Source organism: Vanellus vanellus, assembly GCF_965231255.1.
Source record: "Vanellus vanellus genome assembly, chromosome: Z".
Classification (NCBI taxonomy): Eukaryota; Metazoa; Chordata; class Aves; order Charadriiformes; family Charadriidae; genus Vanellus; species Vanellus vanellus.
The window spans coordinates 62,344,568-62,366,108 of NC_138908.1; the positions used below are offsets into that span (position 1 = coordinate 62,344,568).

Below are 21,541 nucleotides of genomic sequence, written 5' to 3' on the forward strand. Positions count from 1 at the left end.
ATTCAGTCCTTTAGAAGATGCACAGTTTTAACTCTTCTTCAGATGGCTGCAGTGGGAGCAGCAAGCACCTGTCATTTGAAACCATTGTCCATTTTCCTTATTCTGTCTCTCTTTCCCTCAATTTTTTTTTTTTTTTTTTTTAAGAATTGGTTCCAAAGCGTTCCTGGGAAAGAACCTCATTGCCATAACAAATGACTTGAGGACAATGATGGCAGTATCTTTAAAACTAATACAAATAATATTATCACTTGTAAATGAGTTCTTATGAGATTCCACCAGGGCAGTCTTTAAAGTCTTAACTTTCTAAGATTTTTAAAAATTATTATTCTAGCAAGAGGCTGGGGAATATTCTTCTTGCTATTTATATTATCCTTTTTCATTTCACTCCTAGTAGAGTAGCTGCTTGACCCAGAATACATCTATCCAAAACCAGCTCGCTATTTTTGTCTCATATTCAAAAAATCCCCACAGATGATAAAGAAAGGAATGGAAGAGGAAAAGCAACACACTAAGTTCCTGCAAAACATGGAATGGAGAAGTATAGGAGACTTTGCTCATAGTCTTGCTAAAGAAAGGAAAAGATGGCATCCTGCTTTTACAAGAAAAAAGGCCAGGGTGATAGAAGAAATGAGAGTAGATGTTCATGCCCAGCCTTGCTTTTTCCAGGTCAGTTATCTATCTTGATATATTTGCTTTCTGGAACTGGGCCAACTGACTACTTTAGAGTAATGAAGTAAAGAGAAGAGTACCAGATTGCTTGTCTTAATATCCAACATCTGTAAACAACTTAGTGATCTGCTGACAAAGCACTAGGGAAGGAAACAGCAAGAAACAAGCGAATATGAAAGTGACAGTGATGTGAAGACAGTCCTGGATCTCTAACATCAGCTTTTAATATATTCCATAACATATATCCCATAACATATTCTACTACATAATTTTAATCAGATGCTTTTGTGCTAGCACCTACACCTGAATGCATGCTTGCACTCAATACAAATACTGACTGCTACCCAACCAATCCTCTTCATTTATTCCTCTTTGCAGGTAGAAGTTCTGCTTGGGAAGATTCCCACATCAACGAAGAGTGAGGTAAGAGAATTTCACGCTACAAAATATCTCTTCCTTGGAAAACAAAATTTAAAGCAAAAGCTTTTACGATAAGGTAGAACCTGCACACAGCAGACTGGACAAGGTTTTCAAATCTCATTCTTAACTGAAGTAAATTCCATGAAAATGCTATATTGTTCCTACTACAGCAACCTCTTCTGGAGTAATCAGCAAAATGCTCATTTTATAGAGTCCAGGGCAGATGAGGTGAACAGACAGCTTTCTTCTCTATCGGCATAACAACAGCAGAAGAGTATGTATCTCAAGGACTGGAAAAGGCTGCTCAGGGAAGTGATTGAGTCACCATCCTTGGACGTATTGAAAAGATGTGTAGATGTGGCATTTAGGGACACGGTTTAGTGATGGACTTGGGAGTGTTAGGTTTATGGTTGGACTTGATCTCAAAGGTTCTTTTCCAACCTAAATAATTCTATGATTCTATGTACAGGGTCTCAGCTCTCCTAACAACACTGGGACATAGGAAATGCCAATATAAGGTAACCAGCCCATGCTAGTAAAAGCCTCTGTCACGTGTCACACTATTTTCCCATGAGCCCATTATTCTGAGCAAGAATGGAAGGCACAGAAGTTGTTGCTTTCATTCCATTTCTCATTCTTCTTGGGAGCTCTGACTATACTCTTTGCACGTAAACCCTGAGAAAACTAGGGGAAGAGATGCATGGCATAGACACATTCTCTATGCCAAGTCATTTCAAAGAGACCTAAACAACATCCTGCGCACTCTTCAAAAGAATAAGGAGAAGGAAACAGGTCCTCTGTAAATTAATCTTATCTTCAAAGCTGTGGTTCTTTCATGGCTTTGGGAAGAGCTAAGGGAATTTGGAAAGAGGGTGTGAAAAGAACAGGGAAGAAGAGGTAAGGATGAGCTTCCTTCTCCAGCTCTCAGTGTTGCAAAGAGGACATCTCCCCTTCACCGTTAGTCACTCACCAGACAGTTACAAGAAGCCTCACCTCTATCCCTGGAAAGGTGATGGAATAGCTCATTCTGGATGTCATCTCTTAAGCATGTGGAGGAAAAGAAGGTTATCAGGAGTGGTCAACATGGATTCACCAAGAAGAAGGCATGCTTGACCAATGTGATAGCCTTCTGTGATGGAGTGACTGGCTGCATAGAGGAGGGGAGAGCAGTAGAAGTTGTCCACCTTGACTTCAGCAAGGCTTTTGACACTGTCTCCCATAACATCCTCATAGGTAAGCTTAGGAAGTGTGGGTTAGATGAGTAGACAGTGAGGTGGATTGAGAACTGGCTGAACGGCAGAGCTCAAAGGGCTGTGATCAGTGGTGCAGAGCGTAGTTGGAGGCCTGTAGCTAGTGGTGTTCCCCAGGGGTCATTACTGGGTCCAGTCTTGTTCAACACGTTCATCAATGACCTGAATGAGGCGACAGAGTGTATCCTCAGCAAGTTTGCTGATGGCACAAAACTGGGAGGAGTGGCTGACACACCAGAAGGCTGTGCTGCCATTGGTGAGACCTGGATAGTCTAGACAGTTGCACCGAGAGGAACCTAATGAAATTCAACAAGGGCAAGTGTAGGGTCCTGCACCTAGGGAGGAATAACCCCATGCACCAGTACAAGTTAGGGGTTGACCTGCTGGAAAGCAGCTCTGCAGAAAGGGACCTGGGAGTCCTGGTGGACAACAAGTTGACCATGAGTCAGCAATGTGCCCTTGTGGCCAAGAAGGCCAATGGTATCCTGGGGTGCATTAAGAAGAGTGGGTTGAAGGAAGTTATCCTCCCCCTCTACTCTCCCCTGCTGAGGCCACATCTGGAGTACTGTGTCCAGTTCTGGGCTCCCCAGTTCAATAAAGACAAGGAACTACTGGAGAGAGTCCAGTGGAGGGCTACAAAGATGATCAAGGGAATGAAGCATCTTTCTTACGAGGAAAGGCTGAGAGACCTGGGTCTGTTTAGCCTAGAGAAGAGAAGACTGACAGGGGATCTCATCAATGCTTATAAATACCTAAAGGGCAGTTGCCAAGAGGATGAGGCCAGACTCTTTTCAGTGGTGTCTGGCGACAGGACAAGAGACAATAGGCACAAACTTGAATACAGGAGATTCTGTCTGAACATGAGTAAAAACTTCTTTACTTTAATGGTGACAGAGCACTGGAACAGGTTGACCACAGAGGCTGTGGAGTCACCTTCTGGGGAGATACTAAAAACCCACCTGGATGCGATTCTGTCCAACCTGCTCTAGGTGAACCTACATTGGAGTGGGCTTGGACTAGAAGACGTCTAGAGGTCCCTTCCAACCCCTACTATTCTGTAATTTGCATACCGGGTTTTACGAAGGCATAGAGGAATCTGAAATGCCAAATACATGTACACAAAATAGGATAAAGGCATGTATGTGCTGTAAACCTCTGTCTATCCTTGCCTTTCTTCTCTAGGGATTCAAATGTCTTCATTCCAAGGATCCAATACCAAATTCTGACATGGCAAAGCTCCTAAATCTTTCTTCAGACATCTAAGGACACTGGTAAACTGTAAGAAAGACCTGAGAATATCTGAAAATTAGAGATACAGAAGATAATAAAGATGAAATAAGAGACAGTGGTAGGATTGTCAAGATGGTGATTATTAGGAGCTCAAGGATTCAAGAGAAAACACACTGATATGGAAATATATAAAATCTGACAAGGAAAAAAAAAATTCTACAGTCAGTGGAGTACTGCAGTCAGCCTGTAATGTCAAGGATCCATTCCAACCTTTCCTCTGCTCACTGATGCCTACCTGCCTAGCAAAGACTGAGGTCTCTTGCTGGGATGGTGAACATACTAATGCTTAACTAGTACTCAACAAGCTACCACACTACCTTGCATGTGAGTTAGCCAAAACCAAATTGCATTACACTTCTAAGTTGTGTATATCCTGCTTGCAGAATCTGAACAAAGTAACCCAAAAAGAAAGACTAACACAAAAATCTTTTAAAAGACTAAGTTCCTCCATTTATTCCTCTCTAACTTTCTGCTTGAGAGGCAGTATCGTGCAGAACACCAGTGTGACTGAAGTAGTGTGCCTCTCCAAGGAGATGGCACAAGAAAAATAGCAATGAAGAGATGTTCTCGTTAGGGGTACATAGTGTGAGGATCCTAATACATGTTCTAAATAAATGCATTAGGCACAATTTTCAAGTTAAGGCATTTCACCTCTGTTTAGTTAGATGTGTGATCTTAATAAGCTTTGCTTAATAAAAAATAATATTTACAAGGTAGGTCTTTCAAAGCTCAGCCCTTCAAATCTCTCTCTATAATGCAGTTTCTCCTTCATTGACCTTGATTTGTACAACAAATTCGGAAAGAGATCTAAATATTTTATTATTCATGTTAGTTTTTTTTCTTTATACAGCTTGTATTTATTGAACCACTAGTACAACAGCACATCCCCAAGCAGAAAGGTAGTGTTTGCTATGCAAAACACACAGTCCATGATTGGCATCTAAGACCAATTGATCTACCCATTACCACTATCTCCCTACCCCCACAAGCTTTACTACACAGCTATTGATTTAAACACTGCCGATCGGTTTCCATTTTCTGATCTTGGGCAGGCCAATTAAGAAAGTGAGTAATTGTGATTACACTGCTTCAGGATCAATTACATTTGATGCAAGACAAAGTGCTCCTCTTAGAACAACGTAAAGAAAATGATTATGATCAGGAACACTTTACTGCTGAATACGCTTCTAACAAAAATGCAAAATAACTGACAATGTCTTTCATAAAGATATGTTACCAGGAAATATAAGAATATCGACACCTTTGTGCGCACAGTATTTCAACTACATTTTGACAAACTTCTACAAGTCATTCTTCCTTTTGGATAAAAGCTTTTTAAGAAGTATAACAAGTTAAAAAGGCTGCAGCTGAGTTCTCTGAGACATCGCCCCAAAAACATCCCACCGCACAATTTCTTCAGTGATATTGAATATCAGTAGGATTTTGAACAATACATGTTTTAACAGTAAAATAGCAAATTTAATGCAAAGAACATTTTAGCTATTTTTATACTATTTCCTAAGAACTAGCGTCAAAGAGACAAGGCCTTATCAATCAGCAAAGGAACAAAGTAAGCAATTCCTATTCTTAATTTAATTTTAAACTTAGCTTGAGCTTTGTCATTGGACTCACATTGTCCAAATCATTAAAATGAATACACCGCTGAGGTCTGAGGCAAATCTATTTACAGTGATGTTACTCATAGTCTGGTTGGTGTTCAGGAATATTGATCTGTCTTGTTTGTCTAATAGGAAAATAATAAACAATTACTAGGCAATGTTGGAGAAAGTAATCAGTTTTTATATATCACTAATACAGCAGACCTCCCAAAACATAAAGGTGATGATCTGCATAAAATCAATGTGTTATGCTACATTGCTTATCCTCATCACTGCTAAGATTCTTAGCAATAAATGATATAAGTTTAGAATTAAATCATTAGCATACTGAAAATATGTACTTGAAAGAAAAATACCCACTCTATTTAAAAAAGAATGTTCTTACTTTATAAACTGAGCATATTTTATTTAAAAAAACTAAATTGCATTGCCTAGAAGGGAACCTCCCTTCCCAAACAAACATAGCATCAGGCAACAGTTCAAAGCTGTTTCCAAATTTCAGCAAACAGAATACAGACCAGCATGATGTGCAGAACTACATGCTGCAGACCTCTTGCTGGAGGTACTAATATCTTCAAAATGACTATACATGAGCATCCATTGCACAGGAAAAGGTTTAAGGAGTGTGTGTGTGTGTGGAAATCAATATTAAAAGCTCCTTGTCCCTAGAAGAAGAAATTTTATTTTAGCAGTGGTTCTTTTGGAGTCACTTGGGTACATCTCTGTTATTAAGATTATCCCACTGTCTTTATAAGTTGTGCAAGCTGTGCTTGGTATTAGTACACTAAAATTTCTACAGGATTCAAGAAAGAGGTACAGAGCTCTCTCAAAAGGATTCTCCTAAACTGTTATGCATCAATGTGAAAGTCTATTCAGTATCCTTTTTTTGTGCAGAATATAGAAAGTAGTGCTACTTGCAACAAAATATGTAAAAAATCATTATTTCAAAATATGGTAAAAAAAAAAAAAAGAAAGAATCGTGCAGATCTATTTTGTGCCTTTGCATAGTTTCAAAGACTATATAAGCCTGAATAGCTCTTAAAAGAAGGTGTCTAGCTTCCCCCCATTTGTTCATTCTTAATGTTTGGACACTGCTACTCTAAGTTTTTCCTGGTTTCAAATGCCAGTTAATAACAGAATAACAGAGTTCTCACTGGGTGAGCAGGTTCCCGGCTAGCCTAGAATGTGACAGGAACTCACAAAGGAGGATCCTGAATGTGCCAATAATGAGCATAAAAAGCGTAAATCAAGTATATAAGACAAAATCTAGCTGGCCAGCCAGTTACTTGTTTTCATTCTCTCTCTAATCATTTAAAAGAATCTACAGCATAAAGAATAAGCTTCTTTGGCCAGCAAATTTTGGGGTTGGTTTCACGCAGTCATGTTACATAGATCACAAACACCCACCATAAGCACTCAAGGTAGTAAAATTGCTCACACTATGTGCTTTTTTGATTTGCGATTTCTTACAAGGAAGAACACACACAAAACACTCCAGCAGACTAGTCAGACCTGACTGCTCCCTTCAAGGTGGTGTTATTAAGAAGAATCCCAAGAATACAGGGGAAAAATAAAAATAAAGCTCAGGAACAGAGAAGTAATTCTAAACTGGAAGACAAGTTCATGCTTTTACTTGGTATCATTTACAACAAGGGAAAAACAGGACCTCCAAAACACAACCTGTCAAAGAGTTTTTGAAATTATACATGAGATTTCAAACCTAGATTTGAGCTTAGCATCAAATTTTTGGTTTTACAAGCAAGTGCTAAAAAAATTTGGAAGAGCAAAGAAAGCTGATAATTCTTGTAACAGTAAAACCAAACACTAATTATGTCTTATTTCTCTAAAAACATCTTGGGTATACATCATGTTGTGAACTGTTGTTCAATTCTTTAAATATTTAATAAACAGCAAGTCTGCTACTGCCAAGTAAACTTCCAATATACACTACTTCTGCCTTCCAAGAACAAAAAATTACCCTCCCTCCTCAAGAACTCACCATAACTGGAAACTGGCCGTCTGAGTAGAATCACAGAAGTCGATACCCATTGAAACGGTAATGGATCCTGCAGGCTCGAGGCATTCTACATGAAAAAATTTTGAGCAGGTAAAATATACATGCAAAGCAACAGAAGACCCCAGATGTAAACCCCCAAACCTCACATAATTAGAAAACCTACATTAAAAAAAAAAAAAGCCTCCATAAAAACGGGCCAATACTCGCAGTTTAATTTCAACTAGGTACCAGCCAAATGTCACACTTGCATGTTTAAGTGTCTTGGATTCCCCCTTGCCACAGCTGGTGCAGTTGGGTTCTGCCTGAGACTTTTTATGCCACGGACTGGAGCCTGAATTATCAATGCTCAGCAATGTGGCAGAGCTGAACGTGTGTGTGGCGGCCTTTGGCAGCAGATTCAAAAATCCTTGATCGTCTCCTGGCATCCAAGAAGAGAAGACAAGAGGAGATGGCCTCAAGTTACGCCAGGGAAGTTTTAGATTGGATATAAAGAAAAATTTCTTCATCAAAAGGGTTATCAAACACTGAAAAAGGCTGCCCAGGGATGTGATGGAGTTGCCATCCCTGGAGGTATTTAAAGATGTGTAGGTGTAGTGCTGAGGGACATGGTTTAGTGGTGGATGTGGCAGTGTTAGGTTGATGGTTGGACTCGATGATCTTAAAGGTACCTTCCAACCTAGATGGTTCTATGATTCTATGAAATGTTGCCATTTCAATCTTACAGTGCTACATCAACAAAATAAGGATTTTTATAACAAAAGCAAGGAAAATTATTTACAGAAAAAAATACATTGAAGTTAAATCCTTTTACTTGTGTACAGATCCAGCACTGAGATTTCATTTTCAGTAACACCAGTTTGCAAATTGAGTTAATAAATAGTAAACCACAACAAATATTAATAAAATTTAAATTACTACACACAGTAATGGAAAAAGAGCTGAACTTAAAATATTTCATAATTAGTGTGATTTACTTATTTCTCAATATTCCACCTGCATTAGTTATGGAAGGGAGCAGAAAGATTATGAACACAAATGAAAGACAATTTTATGCTTTACGAGAAGTGCAGACTGAGGCATTTCTAAAATCAAGGTATCAAGAGACATGATCATTCTTAGTTTCTTGGCTATATCACTATATTGTTTCTTACATGTTGTAGAGATAAGGCTTTGTATTGGTAGGAAGAAAAGCTCTTTTTTCACATAAGAAGGAGATATTAAAAACAAGCATTGAAGCAGAGTTTGACTTCTCAAGATTACAAGAAAGAAAACTTAAAAGCACAGTTAAAAGGTAGGAATTCAAATAAAAATGATTGTGCAGGCAGAAAAATGTCTAATTTCCAGTTTATTCGTTAATGGATCTGATGCTTTTCAGGAATTGAAGCGTAGGCAACTGCTCCATGATAAAAGCAAACAAAATTTAACTATATCAAGATTAAGTTTGGAAAAAGATAGAAAACACAGAGGTGATGCAATTAGGCAAAGACTAAGCTAATACTAGGGAATGAACAGAAAACAAAGTGTTTCAAGAAAAGAAGTCTGTGTAAAGCATCCAAAGATTACAGAATCCAGCTCAAATTCAGACTAAACTTTACCAAAGTCTTTGAGCTTAATGTTTTCAAATGGGGTTTCAAATGCACCTAGCCAACAAGAAAATACTGCTCACAGGGACTTCGGTGAAATAATTTGGCCCAGTTCTACTGCCAAATTCAGGACAACATTTTTTATGTGAGAGAAGTGAATGCTACTGTTCACTGACTATTATTGTGAGTACAGTATCACCTGAGCTGATTTATAGTATTACTAGTTTTCTACTGGTAAGTCTTTGTGATTTTATTTCCTTTGATGTTTAGATGGAATGATATAAAATTAGGGCGATGGTCAAAACTAACTTGAAATTAGAACTTTGTGGCTGGACTTCTTATCTTGAGGAATAAATACTAGACAGTTCACTAAACACAAAATGTAATGTATTTTCTAAAAGTAATTGTCTTGATCAAGTACATCATCAAAATGCAAATGTTTCTAAATTTTAACTTTAAAATAAACTGTAGCATTGTACAATTGCTTTTGTAGCTATTTCGTGTAAATCTGTATAGCTTTTCAAGTGCTAAAAAAATAAGCATTTCAATGGCATAGAGCAATTTAATACCAAACACCTTTTAAATACTGAAATCTTCACTTTTGTGCTTTACAAACTTGTTTCTGTATTCTTCTAACGTGATATGGATTCACATAGTAATGTAGCTCATTAAAAGAGAAGAAATGCGTCTAAAGTACAGGAGCTTGTGCCAAAAAGGAGTGTGCCTGTCCTTTCCATTTCTGTTCTGAAATAGAGACACTTTTGTTTCTTCTAATTATATCACAATGTCCTAAAAGAAAGATCTGCTGAGAAAAGAAAGCAAGTTGTGTGCACAAGTACTACCTTTGAATAAAAGTTGCTATAATCTGTGTTCTTCTTTCTCAGGTTTCCTACTCTTCCTAACTAACAGAAATTTAGCTAAAAAACCTCAACTTAACCAGAAGGTAGAAAGTAAAACAATTTAGGTTAGGACTGACTACAGCACTGCTTTCTACCTAGTCTAAGTAGCCACACTTTGTGGAAGTACGGTAGATACAAAGTGGACTAGAAGGCACATTTCCACTCCACTGCCAAAAGCTCACACAGGAAACGAGAAAGCTCTGAGCCACCAAACTAAATAATACACCTACAAATGTTCTTTAAAGCTTGGAAAGAAAATAATTGTGAATGTATAAATCAAAACCTCATTCTTAATAGTAGTCTGTTATAGCCATTCTGGACTAAGGCTGTAAGAGAATTAAGTTTGTGGGGAGACAGAAATATTTTATTACATTGACTGGGATTGATACAATATAATTGATATTTGAACAAGCAGGTAAGCTTGCAGGCATGGAAGTTCTGATCTACATAGTTATTTTTGAAGTCAAATACAAGTAGGAGAAAGCTGAATTAAATTTTTTGTTAAAATCAGGTTATCTAAGAAAAGATAGTTACACGAGTGTGTGCATGTATGTATACATGCATACGTGTGTATATGTGTATACATACATATATATAAGTATACATATGGCCATGCAAAAACACTTTCCTATATGTGAAATTTTGGAAAAGATTAAGATTTTGTATGTATAAAGATAGAATATGATTACCTATTGGATTAAACTCATGCATCCTCATGCCTGGAGGTAATTTCTTCTCCCCAATGTGAATATTCTCTATTTTCTGATCAGTTGTATTTGTTATTGTCACTTGCACAGATACCATACAATCACCAAAAATGCCTGGCTGTCTTGAGAAGTGATAATGAGCTGCTAATCCTTTTCCACTCATTCGATGAAGCAGTTCATGTGTTTTTGTTGGCACAGAGACTTGGGTAGTGACCTGTTAAGTACAAAACAACAGTTGGTGAATGGTGTAAAGGAAGAACAGACAAAATGACAACTAAATATTGCACTTTTCGCTCAGCTAGAGTGTCTGCTTTGTAGTCAGAATTTCAGTGAACTAGAAATATATCAGGACATATTCAAATGCATAAACAAATTGCAGAAATAGATATCAGCAGAGCCTAAAAATAACATTTCTGGTGATGAGAAATAGCAGCTTTAACTTTGTTGTATTTGCCTCAATTTCCATTATAAATCTGTTTTCAATATTTTAACTCTACAGTTATCCATTAAATTATTGGAGGTTTTTTTTAAGAGTTACAGTTAAAATAATTGTTGTTTACAACAAGAAGTCTCTCTCCGTTCTATGCATCAGAACTCAAGGTTGATCCCAAGCCCGCCACGTACTGTGAAAGTATAGTGAGAAATTGTCGTCTTCTCCTGTTAAAACCACAAAAAATGTTGCCTAACAATTACACCAGTTGAATACTAAAACCACAGTTGTATAAAGCAGAAGGATGTTGCCACTTTTTTAATAGTCTTGCTGCCACGAGCAATAAGAGAAATCCCAAGGATGTTTGGGTCCATTCTATCCTGAAGAAGTAGCATGTATAAAAGACATTCAGTGCACAAACAAATTCCCAGAAGATACTGCTGATAAGAAAATCCGTAATCATGAGCTCAAAAGTGCAGAAGTGAGAAATATGCAGAGAACTGCAGAAAAGTGAATTTGAATTCTTTAAACAAGTTTTAAGGAAAGGCTAGGCAATTACAAGAAAAGTAGCACCACACAAACGGAACATGGAGGTTAAAAAAGCCAAAAGCTCAGCACAAAAATCCCATTTGTCCAGTCAATGCACTATAAGCTACTGAACTTTATACTATATCTGATAGGTATATCTGCGTATCTGTTTCCACTGATGAGTGTCTGTCTTCTCTTGCCCTACCCACAGCCCTGAATGTGCAACTAAATGAAAGAGACAACTGCAAATAACAGGATGTATAGGACTCCAAGCAGCTAAGCAAGGAGAACAGGCTTTTATCTTGCCTTCCCTACAAAACACTTACAGGTTGCTACACTTTCCTGACCACCACATTTAACATTGAGGGGTTGATCTGAAGACTTAATGAACATTTTCAGTAATATAAGAAGCTGGTAAGAGCTGGGATTTAAACCCACAAGGTGTTACAGCAATGGGAGTGTATCTGGAAGAATACTCTGTTGAAAAACTTTAGAAGTTAGCGAGCACACAACAAACTTAATCTTCATCTCTGAGCACCAGTTTCTGAGCTGGAAAGCCAGGCTAGTAATATCCATCACCTCAAATGAGTACGTGTAAAGATCAATTAATAAATGTTTAGAAGTGTAAGCATTACATTGATGAAAGCTGAAGAAAACTACATGAGGAACTGAGTGAGTTTGTATTCAGAGGTGGCTTTGGAAGGTGCATTAATTTTCACAATATCCTACTGAATGAAGAACAAATAATGAAGGAAAAAGGTCAGAAAGGCTTCCCATCCCCTCAAAACTCAACCAGTATGTGACTGTAATTAAAATAATACATACAGGACGTGACTGATCAAACACCTCTGCAAAAACTTCCACATCAGATTTCACTTTCAACTTTTTACCTAGTTTTTCTTTCTCTAATACACAAAAACTCTGGTATCAGATTTTTCAGAAACAACTTAATAATTTACCAGTAACCTTCAGTGCAAAGACTACAGGCAGTTTCAGAATATATCTGAACTGAAGAAACTCCACAACCCCAACTTTGAATCTGTACAATATATTGATACTTTTAAAATAAATTGGTGAAGTTCAGACCTTTTTTCCCCCTAAAAAGACAACGTAAATTTCTCAGGGACAATAGTTTTCCAATATGATCACAAGAAAATAAAGCTGTTTACAATACAACACATAGCCAAATATTTACATTTCTGTCCCTTGTCAAACAATAGTAGCAATACCACTTGAAGAATACAGTCATTTTTAAATGGAGTCAATTCTTTCAGTCCAATTACTGATCTCTGAGAAGCATGAAAACATCTAATACTTCTGTCCAAGAACACAATTCAGTGAAATTTTACAAAACCCATACTGAACAGGTATCCTTTTACTGCAATGCCATTTTACGTGCATAAATATATGATAAAATTAGGGTTACTTTTATGTAGTTTATCCTTCAATTATATTTATAAAATAATGACTCCTGTGACAAGATTTCTCACTAATGCAAAACAAATGGGAAAAGTATGAATTGCATGGATCTTCACAGTTCCTCAAAATTCAAAATATCTTTGAGTACTAAACCCCAATTTTAATAGATTAATACTCTGCTTAGTTTTCTAGAAATAACTAATTGACAAGGTAGAACTTTCAAAAACCAACTCAGTTGTCAGGAAATAAGAAAGGTACTTTGAATAATAAATATCTTATTGGTCCATAAAGACAATAGCAGTAAGAGGTTAACAGAGTCACACTAGCACCTGTTACCTAAAACATTGATGAAATAATAATTAAAACTTAAGTTTTAATATATAATTTAAATCTTATGTTTAAGTCTAAGCTAAGTCTTTAACATTTAATTCAATTTGAACAGGACATGCATAACAGAAAAGTTATTTCATGAAATGGTTCACCCATTTTTCATTAATGAGCTTAGGAAATATGTTTTGCTCATGTTAAAACAAGTATTTTGAAGTATACTAGCTCTCTGTGTTAACATATAGCTGGTTTTATTAATACTATTTATTAATAGGAATGAAAACATAAAAAGTTAGTAGTCAGAAGTCCAAAATGTAGATACGTATGCATACAGCAAAAAATCTCTCAACTATGCTTAAATTGTAACGCTGACTCAAATTTTACTGAAACCTTCCTATCCTGTGATTTTTAGAGATTTTAATCTATGCACCTTTCAGTGTTGCTTCTCATGTTTCAGTCATAATTTCACTCATGAGCCCATTCACTTTTATTTTCAATATACTATATAGAGCAACACACATGCAAAGGACAGGCAGAATAATGACGTTATGTTTTAACCATCTTCCTTCTCACAGAACATTAATTTTTACCTGCATTTAACGTGGCAGTACTAGAAGTAAATAAAATGTATATATGCTGAACAAAGGAATTTAGTTCTGGAAGATGAGAATTCTCAAGCCCTCTACTTGTTCGCAAGGGTTTCGAGCTGCCAAAGGTTGGTCCGACTGTAATGCAGTCTATTTAACAGTTGCATCAGTTTGGTAAACAGAGGTTTTTTTTGTTTTAATTCTAAAATTTTTAATGCATACAATTGCAATACTTAAAGAAACACATAGGGCAGATACCTGCAATCACTATGGGGTTAAAACAATCCTCCAAAGAGTTAACAGAACAAGAAGCATCCAGTAACCAGCAGATAATCCCCTACAAATCTTACACAGCATATGTTTAAATAATAGAAGTCGTTTGTGTACCTTTGGATGGTTTATGAAAATAACCAATCAATTCTGCAGACACAACATTATTTCTAAAGGAAATCTATGTGACTCATGATGCCTGCAGATACACAGAGACAAACCACACATATTTTATCAGTTTATTACAGTAAGCAAATAAGCGTGGAATGAGAGTGCACATAACTGTCTACTTAACGCTTACTGAAACATTTATAAGAGCTGTTATCTCCCTAATAACAGACAGACAGTGTGCAATTTTAGAGAGGAGAAAAGCTTCATATTTTTTAACACTTCACTAAAAAGTAACTGAAGAGTGTAAAATGAAAAATACTCTGTGCAGTTAGCTGGTAATGGACCATATTATCAACTCAAGTTAGATTTATAGGATACAAACTAGTCACTAATAGTTATTTTATGACATAGCGTGTCTGCTTTTTTTGGGTGAAGATTATTAAGATTAAACTTGTAAAACTTTTTTTTTTATATACAGCTGTTGAAAATGAAAGAAATAAAAAAATTAAAATATAGACTGTCCTCCCAATGCATTTTGACTGAAAGCCACCACGAATTAAAAGTCAGCGTAGGGACTCCTGAGTGGTATCGTATGGGAACACTGTATTGGTATGAGTCAGACTAGTCCCCCATGCTAACTGCACACATTGAAAGATGATCCATCACCCTAAAGAAGCTGCAAATATTTTTAAACTACTTCTTATATATGAACAAGAAGGGCAACATTAAGATTTTGCCTTAAAAGTCCTCCATTCATTAACCACATAAAGGGAAAAGTGCAAGATCACTGACAGTAGTTTTGGCTTTCTTTATCACAACCGAGCAGACCAGTTACAAACCACTGAATCCTCTGCACAAGACCATGCTTCTTTTTGCCAGCTCAATAAGGCCTTAAGCTTAAGTTAACACAAAACACTGTTTTCCACAATTATTTAAAATAAAAACCACTACAGGGTTTATTAAACCTACTAAAGAAAACAGAGCTGGACAGACATTCCTGTATGAAGAATAATTATAATTATTATTATTGAGCACAAAATTATGTCTGTTGTCTTTTTGCTTTTGTATGTGTTCCTTAGCTTAATAATGCTGTAATAATAAACAGAGATAAACTTTTGATCCTGATTCAGAAATGTATATATGTTTGGACAAAACATACATTATTGGAAAAAAATATTTGCTTCCAAGAATGACGATAATTACAGTTCTATACCTCTAAATTACATTCTGTTAAAGCAGTGGACTGAATCATTTAATCTAAGTAGCCCTTCTACTGCCCTCCTACTGGCAATATCCATGACATAATCCAAGAATGACCTACTGAGCTGTGAGAGCTATATCCTCTCTTACACTCACTGCAAGGCTATGCTCCAGTAACTCCACAACAGCTAAGAGAAGGGCTATATCGTAGCCCAGACGCATTTACATGATCTTTCAACTGAAGCTATGAGAGCAACTTAACTACAATTTTATAGTATTAGGAGAAAGACGGAAAACCAGGCAAACAAAGGAAAGACAACTACCGGCAGGAAACAGTATATTCATGATCTTTTGCTCCATTATCAGTTACATACTACTCAGTCACAAGGAACTGTCTTCCTTATGCAGCTCTTACAAAAATAAAGAATTAATAATTCATAAAAAGATAGGAAAAAACCAAAGAAAGAATTGCAGAGAGGATGTCAACATCCTACTCTGCATTATTTCAAGAGGCCGTAGCAAATGCCAACATTAGAGCATACTTAAGTCATACTAATATGGATTGCCAAACCAAGGACAGCATCCATCTGATAGGGGGTGGGGAAACCAAGCAAGCTAGCTCATATTTTCTGCAGTTTAGGAACGCAACAGGATACCATAATTCAATTTGGGCTAATTTATCTACATATACAGACACTTGAGGACATCATGTCAAATTCCATTAAATACTTAAAATAACTTTCCACCAATGGCACATTTAACTGCTCTACATCTACAGAACACCTTCTAAAAGCCATGTCTGCTAGGAAGTCCTTAAATTTCAAATATATCCTGACTCCCTTCTTTATGCATTGTCACCAACTTTTAGGCTCTGCACTTCCCTAAATGACTACTATGTCAATGAGGCTAATTGAAAATTAGCATATTAATGCTTGTATCTTTAAACTAGTATTGGTTTCTGACAATTTCAGACATTAGAAAGTGAGTTCCAAAAATTCTTACTGAATTACACCATTGGTAGAATACTTTTGTCTCTAAAAACCTGTAAGGAAAATAAAAATCAATCCCCCCCAAATAACTCCCACCGATTTTTAAATCGCACTATGAATCTCAAACACAACAGTACTTTTACTGCACTGCTCACAGTCTGCCAAAATTAATAACTTTCTCTGCCTTCTTTTTACTTAAATATTTGTATGGTCTCAAGCAGATATAAAATCATCCTTTCAAAGAGTAGTGTGTTCCAGGTAATCCGTGAACCTAGAGACGATCAAAATCTTCTGTAATATTAAATTATCCCTTTTCTAATATTTTTATGTCCCTTAGATTTTTCCATCGTTCTCTTAAAATATAACCAACCAGACAGATTTTCAGTAACACTTTATCAATAAAAAGTATTTCTCTTGGAGCATAAAAAAGACTACATGATATAAAGGAAGCAGAATTAGACCTTAACCTGGAGTTCATGAACAGCAGAAAACTCTATTAATCCCATACCAGATAATCAAGCACTTTTAAAACTGAGTGTGCATTTGTTTTGTATTTTATGTTTAACTGGGGGTTAGCGAGACAGACTGCATTTTGCATGTATAATGGAGCTTAAAGCTTTATATTACAACACCACATCGTTTTGTTTGAGATTTGGCATCTTTGCCTTTTCCTTCTGCTGAGCGTAATGAATCACATGAATAATCCAATGAAAATATTAGTGAAATCTTTTAAAAAGCCACACAAGAATTTCAGTAGCACAAAATGAGAATGTTCTCATAATTAAGTCAGGGCTATTACACAAACATGAATGAAAGGGCTGAACTCAGTGTCATAATCATGGGCCACAAACCTTGGTATAAATTCAGAAGTGCACATTCTTCCCCATAGGAAATCTCTGGGATCACCATCGGACTATGAAAAGGGCTTAAACAGATCCTAAGTGAGAATTTTCTTTTAACTTCATTTGCAGAAAATTCCTGCACTTGAGGGCTCAAACTGCATCCTCATCCGTGTTTCAACTTCCAAACTAATGGTGATCAAAGCAAATGGTGAAATTCCTATCTGTGCGTGGGAAACCTCAAGATTTACTATCACTTTGTTCTATGTACGCTTCTACGAAGTGAAAAGCAAAGGTCTGGTGTGCAGATGTGCAGGTGTGACACTTTCATCAAGCAGCACGGTATTTTAAACTCCTTTGCAATAGTCACTAGGTGTTTCAAGGAAAAGGCATTCTCCTAATATACAAACAAGTAACTCACTTCAACTTAGTGATTCAGCCCTTCCACTGACCACCTAACTGCAAATTCTAAGGATTATCTGAAGTACTTCGAGAGTTAGAAAAACAGAGTAAGGTGGCAGCCTCACCTTGTGTCCTAATTATGAATTTGAAATAGCGGATGCTGCTGAGAGGGATTAATACAGATTTTGGCATTGAGTCTAAATGACTTCAAAGAAGTTCCTACAAATGGTTTCTAATATATATTTTGATTTTGGCAAACAGCCAGTACTCTAGAGACCTCTAAAATGAAAACATACTGAACCCTGCTGGCTATAATGTATAATTTTACAGTTAAGGTTATAGTATAACAACTCCTGCATATTGGTTTCTTCCAATAGAAGCACCTAGTTCAAACTTGCCCCCAGAAAAGGACCTCGTGTCAGGATAAGCGTGTAAGTTGAAGCACTTACTACACAGCATTACCTACAAGCCAAAGGAAACTCAGCCTATAATACGCTATATTTGAAATCCAGCAAATACATTTATGAATGCTAAACTGTAAATTACATCTGTGCTGGCTTAATACAACTACATTTGAATCTTTGTCACTATATTTTTGTTGAAGAATGCAACACGTTATTTTGGCTTCTATCAGGATGATCTTAATGCACACCAACCCACCTGCAAGGACAAAAATCTGAAATCGGCACTGAACCCGCTGCACATATACACCTGTATTAGCACTACCTCAACGTGGGTGTAGAATCTCTGCATGTACTGGCATACCTTGCTTACACGTGATACTGATGTGCCAATTTTCCCCAAGTTTTATTTCATTTTACACATAATGTTTTAACCTGAAAAAATCCATATTCCTTCGTTTGCAAAAATTACAGTTGACCTAACTTGAGACCATTGTTAAAATACAGCTTTTCCATGTTTTGTTTTCCTTAAGCTTCACTTTTTGGCCTTAAAAAGAAAGCAAAAATATCCCACCTGATACAGTCTATTAAAACAGTTTATTTATAACCAGTTACCTTCAGTTTCTTTGTTTAAATTCAAAAGCACACTTCCTTTTTTTTGGAACTCAGAAACAAATTTCGTGGCATCAAATGACATACTGTGCCTTCACGAGGACACTTCTTTTCACGCTTATTAAGAAGCAATGCCACCCAATCTCATCCACACACAGCTCAGAGTAATGTAAGCAACAACAAGCACAGCCTACTGCAGACAAAAAAAACCTTACCGCACGGATATCTCTAATAAAGGTTCTACTGTACAGACACAGATCCTGGACATAAGCACAGTGCTCTACACAGTAGCTGTAGCCACACTTAAGTCATAGATGACTGAAGGCAAATTAGGTAGGTAATTTTTTCTCATCCACTTTTGAAATTACCTTGATACTAACCAATATGGAGTATTTCTGCTACTATTGCCTATATCCTCCAAAGATTGTTAGTCAACTGAGCACAAACGTAGCAGCAGGAAGGCTGCGAAATTACCATTTATTAAAACTCACTCCATTTTAAAGAAACTTTTAATACACAAATGTATTTAACAATAGTTGAAATTTATGACTTATGTCGTAAGTATATGTTCTAATGCTGCTAGTGTTACAAAGCTCCTTCAGCAGAAATGGTAGAATGGATTTTGTACATTCTTTCACAAAACATTCCAAAATAATAACAGTAGAAATTTGTACACAAACCTATTGCAGCCATGAATTCCTAAACTCCACTATACAATTAAAAGATCTATTTTACAGCTCTTACAAATGTACTTTTGTCCAATTCTTCTGGCACCTTGTAGTCAAGAACACAGATGCTAGGGACTAGAAACACCAAGCAACACTGTATGCAGCCATATAAAAATGGAAACATTTCCTAGTCCAAGTGAACACAAGTTTAAAATGAAAACTAGCAACTGCACAGCAACCAAAACTAATTCAGGAAGATTCTAGAACTTTTTTTTTAGTCTTAATACGTCAGTGAACTGTTCACCAAATCATTAGGAGAAAAGCATGCAACAAAGAGGTGAAAGTCTGCCACTGAAGTGAGCTTTTTAAAACCTGTCTCTCTGATGGTACTGTATTTAGTTACAGCATCGTTCAACAGCCTTTTAAAGAATCATCTGTCTCTCCAATACCCTCCAGAGTCTATGGCATAAGAGAACTGAAAACATTCCTAAACGATCCTGGTGTGAGAAAACAGTGGCACATCACTTAACCAACTTTTTTAAAAACAACCTTAACATGGGTTTGGAGTGGGGGCAATGGACGGGATCCCATCTTCTGCAACTGTTAGCAAGAACTTTCAGAGCATTAAAATATGCCTGTATTGACATAATTTAAAAGATTCTAAGTCACCTTACTTTAACAACTGCAATGTCCTTGTCTTTCACTTATTTTGTAGAGGTTGTGTGGCAACATACTACTGGTCTGTGGTAGGAATCATATGCCCTAACAGCAGTAACACCTCTCAACAAGTTGAGTTAGCCCACCCCATGCACAGCTTTTACTTTCAATGACAAAATATTTATTTTCCCAAACAAGTTTTAATTTATTCTCAACATTTTTGGACAAAATCTCAGTATTATAATTTGAATATCAAGTGTTTCATTCCATGTGATGATGACTCTTCAAGTAAAAGTGACAAGAATCTTACAGGCATCAACCAAGACTTGGTTATTTACTTTTTCAAATATGCCAAGCTAAAAAAACATCACTGACAAAGTTTCAGAAATCAAGACACCATGTTAGTTATAAAGCATTTACTCCTATTTTCATCTATTTCATCTATCAAGTATTTAATTTCAAGGCTTACTGACCCTCAGGATGGTTAGACATATGTGGAACTGTATATAAGTAGGTTACAGGGCAAATTTTGATCTTGATCAGCAAAGTGTCTTCCAGTGAAATCTTTGGCTTCCTTTTATATTGCTCTGAAGTGTTGTTTTTTGTGCAATCCAAGCTTCAGTTAAGCACACATCAACCAAGAAAAAAAGGTGAAGAAAAGCATCTTATACCCCTTGTGAGATCCTTATATGCAAAATAATTAGCTGTATTCACAAGCAGTGATTCATATACTTAGAGGCGCTTTGAGACCTCACCATCACCGCATATTGAAATCTATAAGCTGTACCCCTCAGAGAAGGCGAGCTTCAACAAGGAGTTTTCAGCAGATTCTTTATAAATACTGAGTGAAAAAAAAAACCCAAAATAATCTGTTTCTTCACTTGGGATTAGCAGAATATGCCAATAAACATGCTGATAAAGATATGGAATGACATAATTTAAAATTATAAAGGACTTCTGTGGTTTTTGAGTGTCATTCCTCAGTACAAAAATACAAACCCCCCGAACTATAATCAGTCATGCAAAAAAACCTGTGCATAACCTGTAGATGTAGCTGAAGGAAGGAAACTTCTACAAAATATATGCTACAAAAGCATGAATCTTTGAATGCAGAGAATATGAAAAGTTGTATTTTTATTAATTTCTAGCTAAAAGCTTAAAATTTTCCTTCCTCTTCTGATGTGTAGTATCAGAATACTCCCCATAGTCTTACAATGCAGTGCTGCAGATGACAAATGCAGAAGTCTTAGCATCAGAGAACTCAGTTTTCTACTTTATCAGTTTTATATATAATACTGGGCAAACAAATATGAAATAATATAACTTGTTGAACAGCTATTGCATAGATAGGTTTCAAAAAAAAAATAATTCTTGCTGCACCCTAAAAAAGTAATTTATTAGGTATACGGTTGTAATGAAGTTGAATAGTTACTCAAGAAAATAGTATCGATAGCCTTCTAGGTGCTGTATAAATTCACATTCTATTTCTATTATAATTCTGCTTTTGCAGTTAAACAAACTTTGTCATAGGATCATCATTTACTGTGACCCTCTGAAAATAAAGTGAATACTGATTAGCACATTTTCTGGCACATGTCGTGTCTCTGTCACTAAACAATGTCTTAATTTTAAACTCTTGTTCAGAAT

At 36.4% G+C, this 21,541-nt stretch overlaps 1 protein-coding gene across 1 annotated transcript in view; it reads right to left on the reverse strand.

Moving 5' to 3' along the window:
- Positions 1-21,541, reverse strand: part of AP3B1 (adaptor related protein complex 3 subunit beta 1) — a 165,135-nt gene that overhangs the window by 22,249 nt on the left and 121,345 nt on the right. Inside the window, exons 23-24 of the mRNA XM_082497703.1 lie at positions 10,437-10,668; positions 7,248-7,332 (exon numbers count right to left, since the gene is read on the reverse strand). Coding sequence (XP_082353829.1) covers positions 7,248-7,332; positions 10,437-10,668 — 317 coding nt within the window. The remainder of the gene's footprint in view (positions 1-7,247; positions 7,333-10,436; positions 10,669-21,541) is intronic.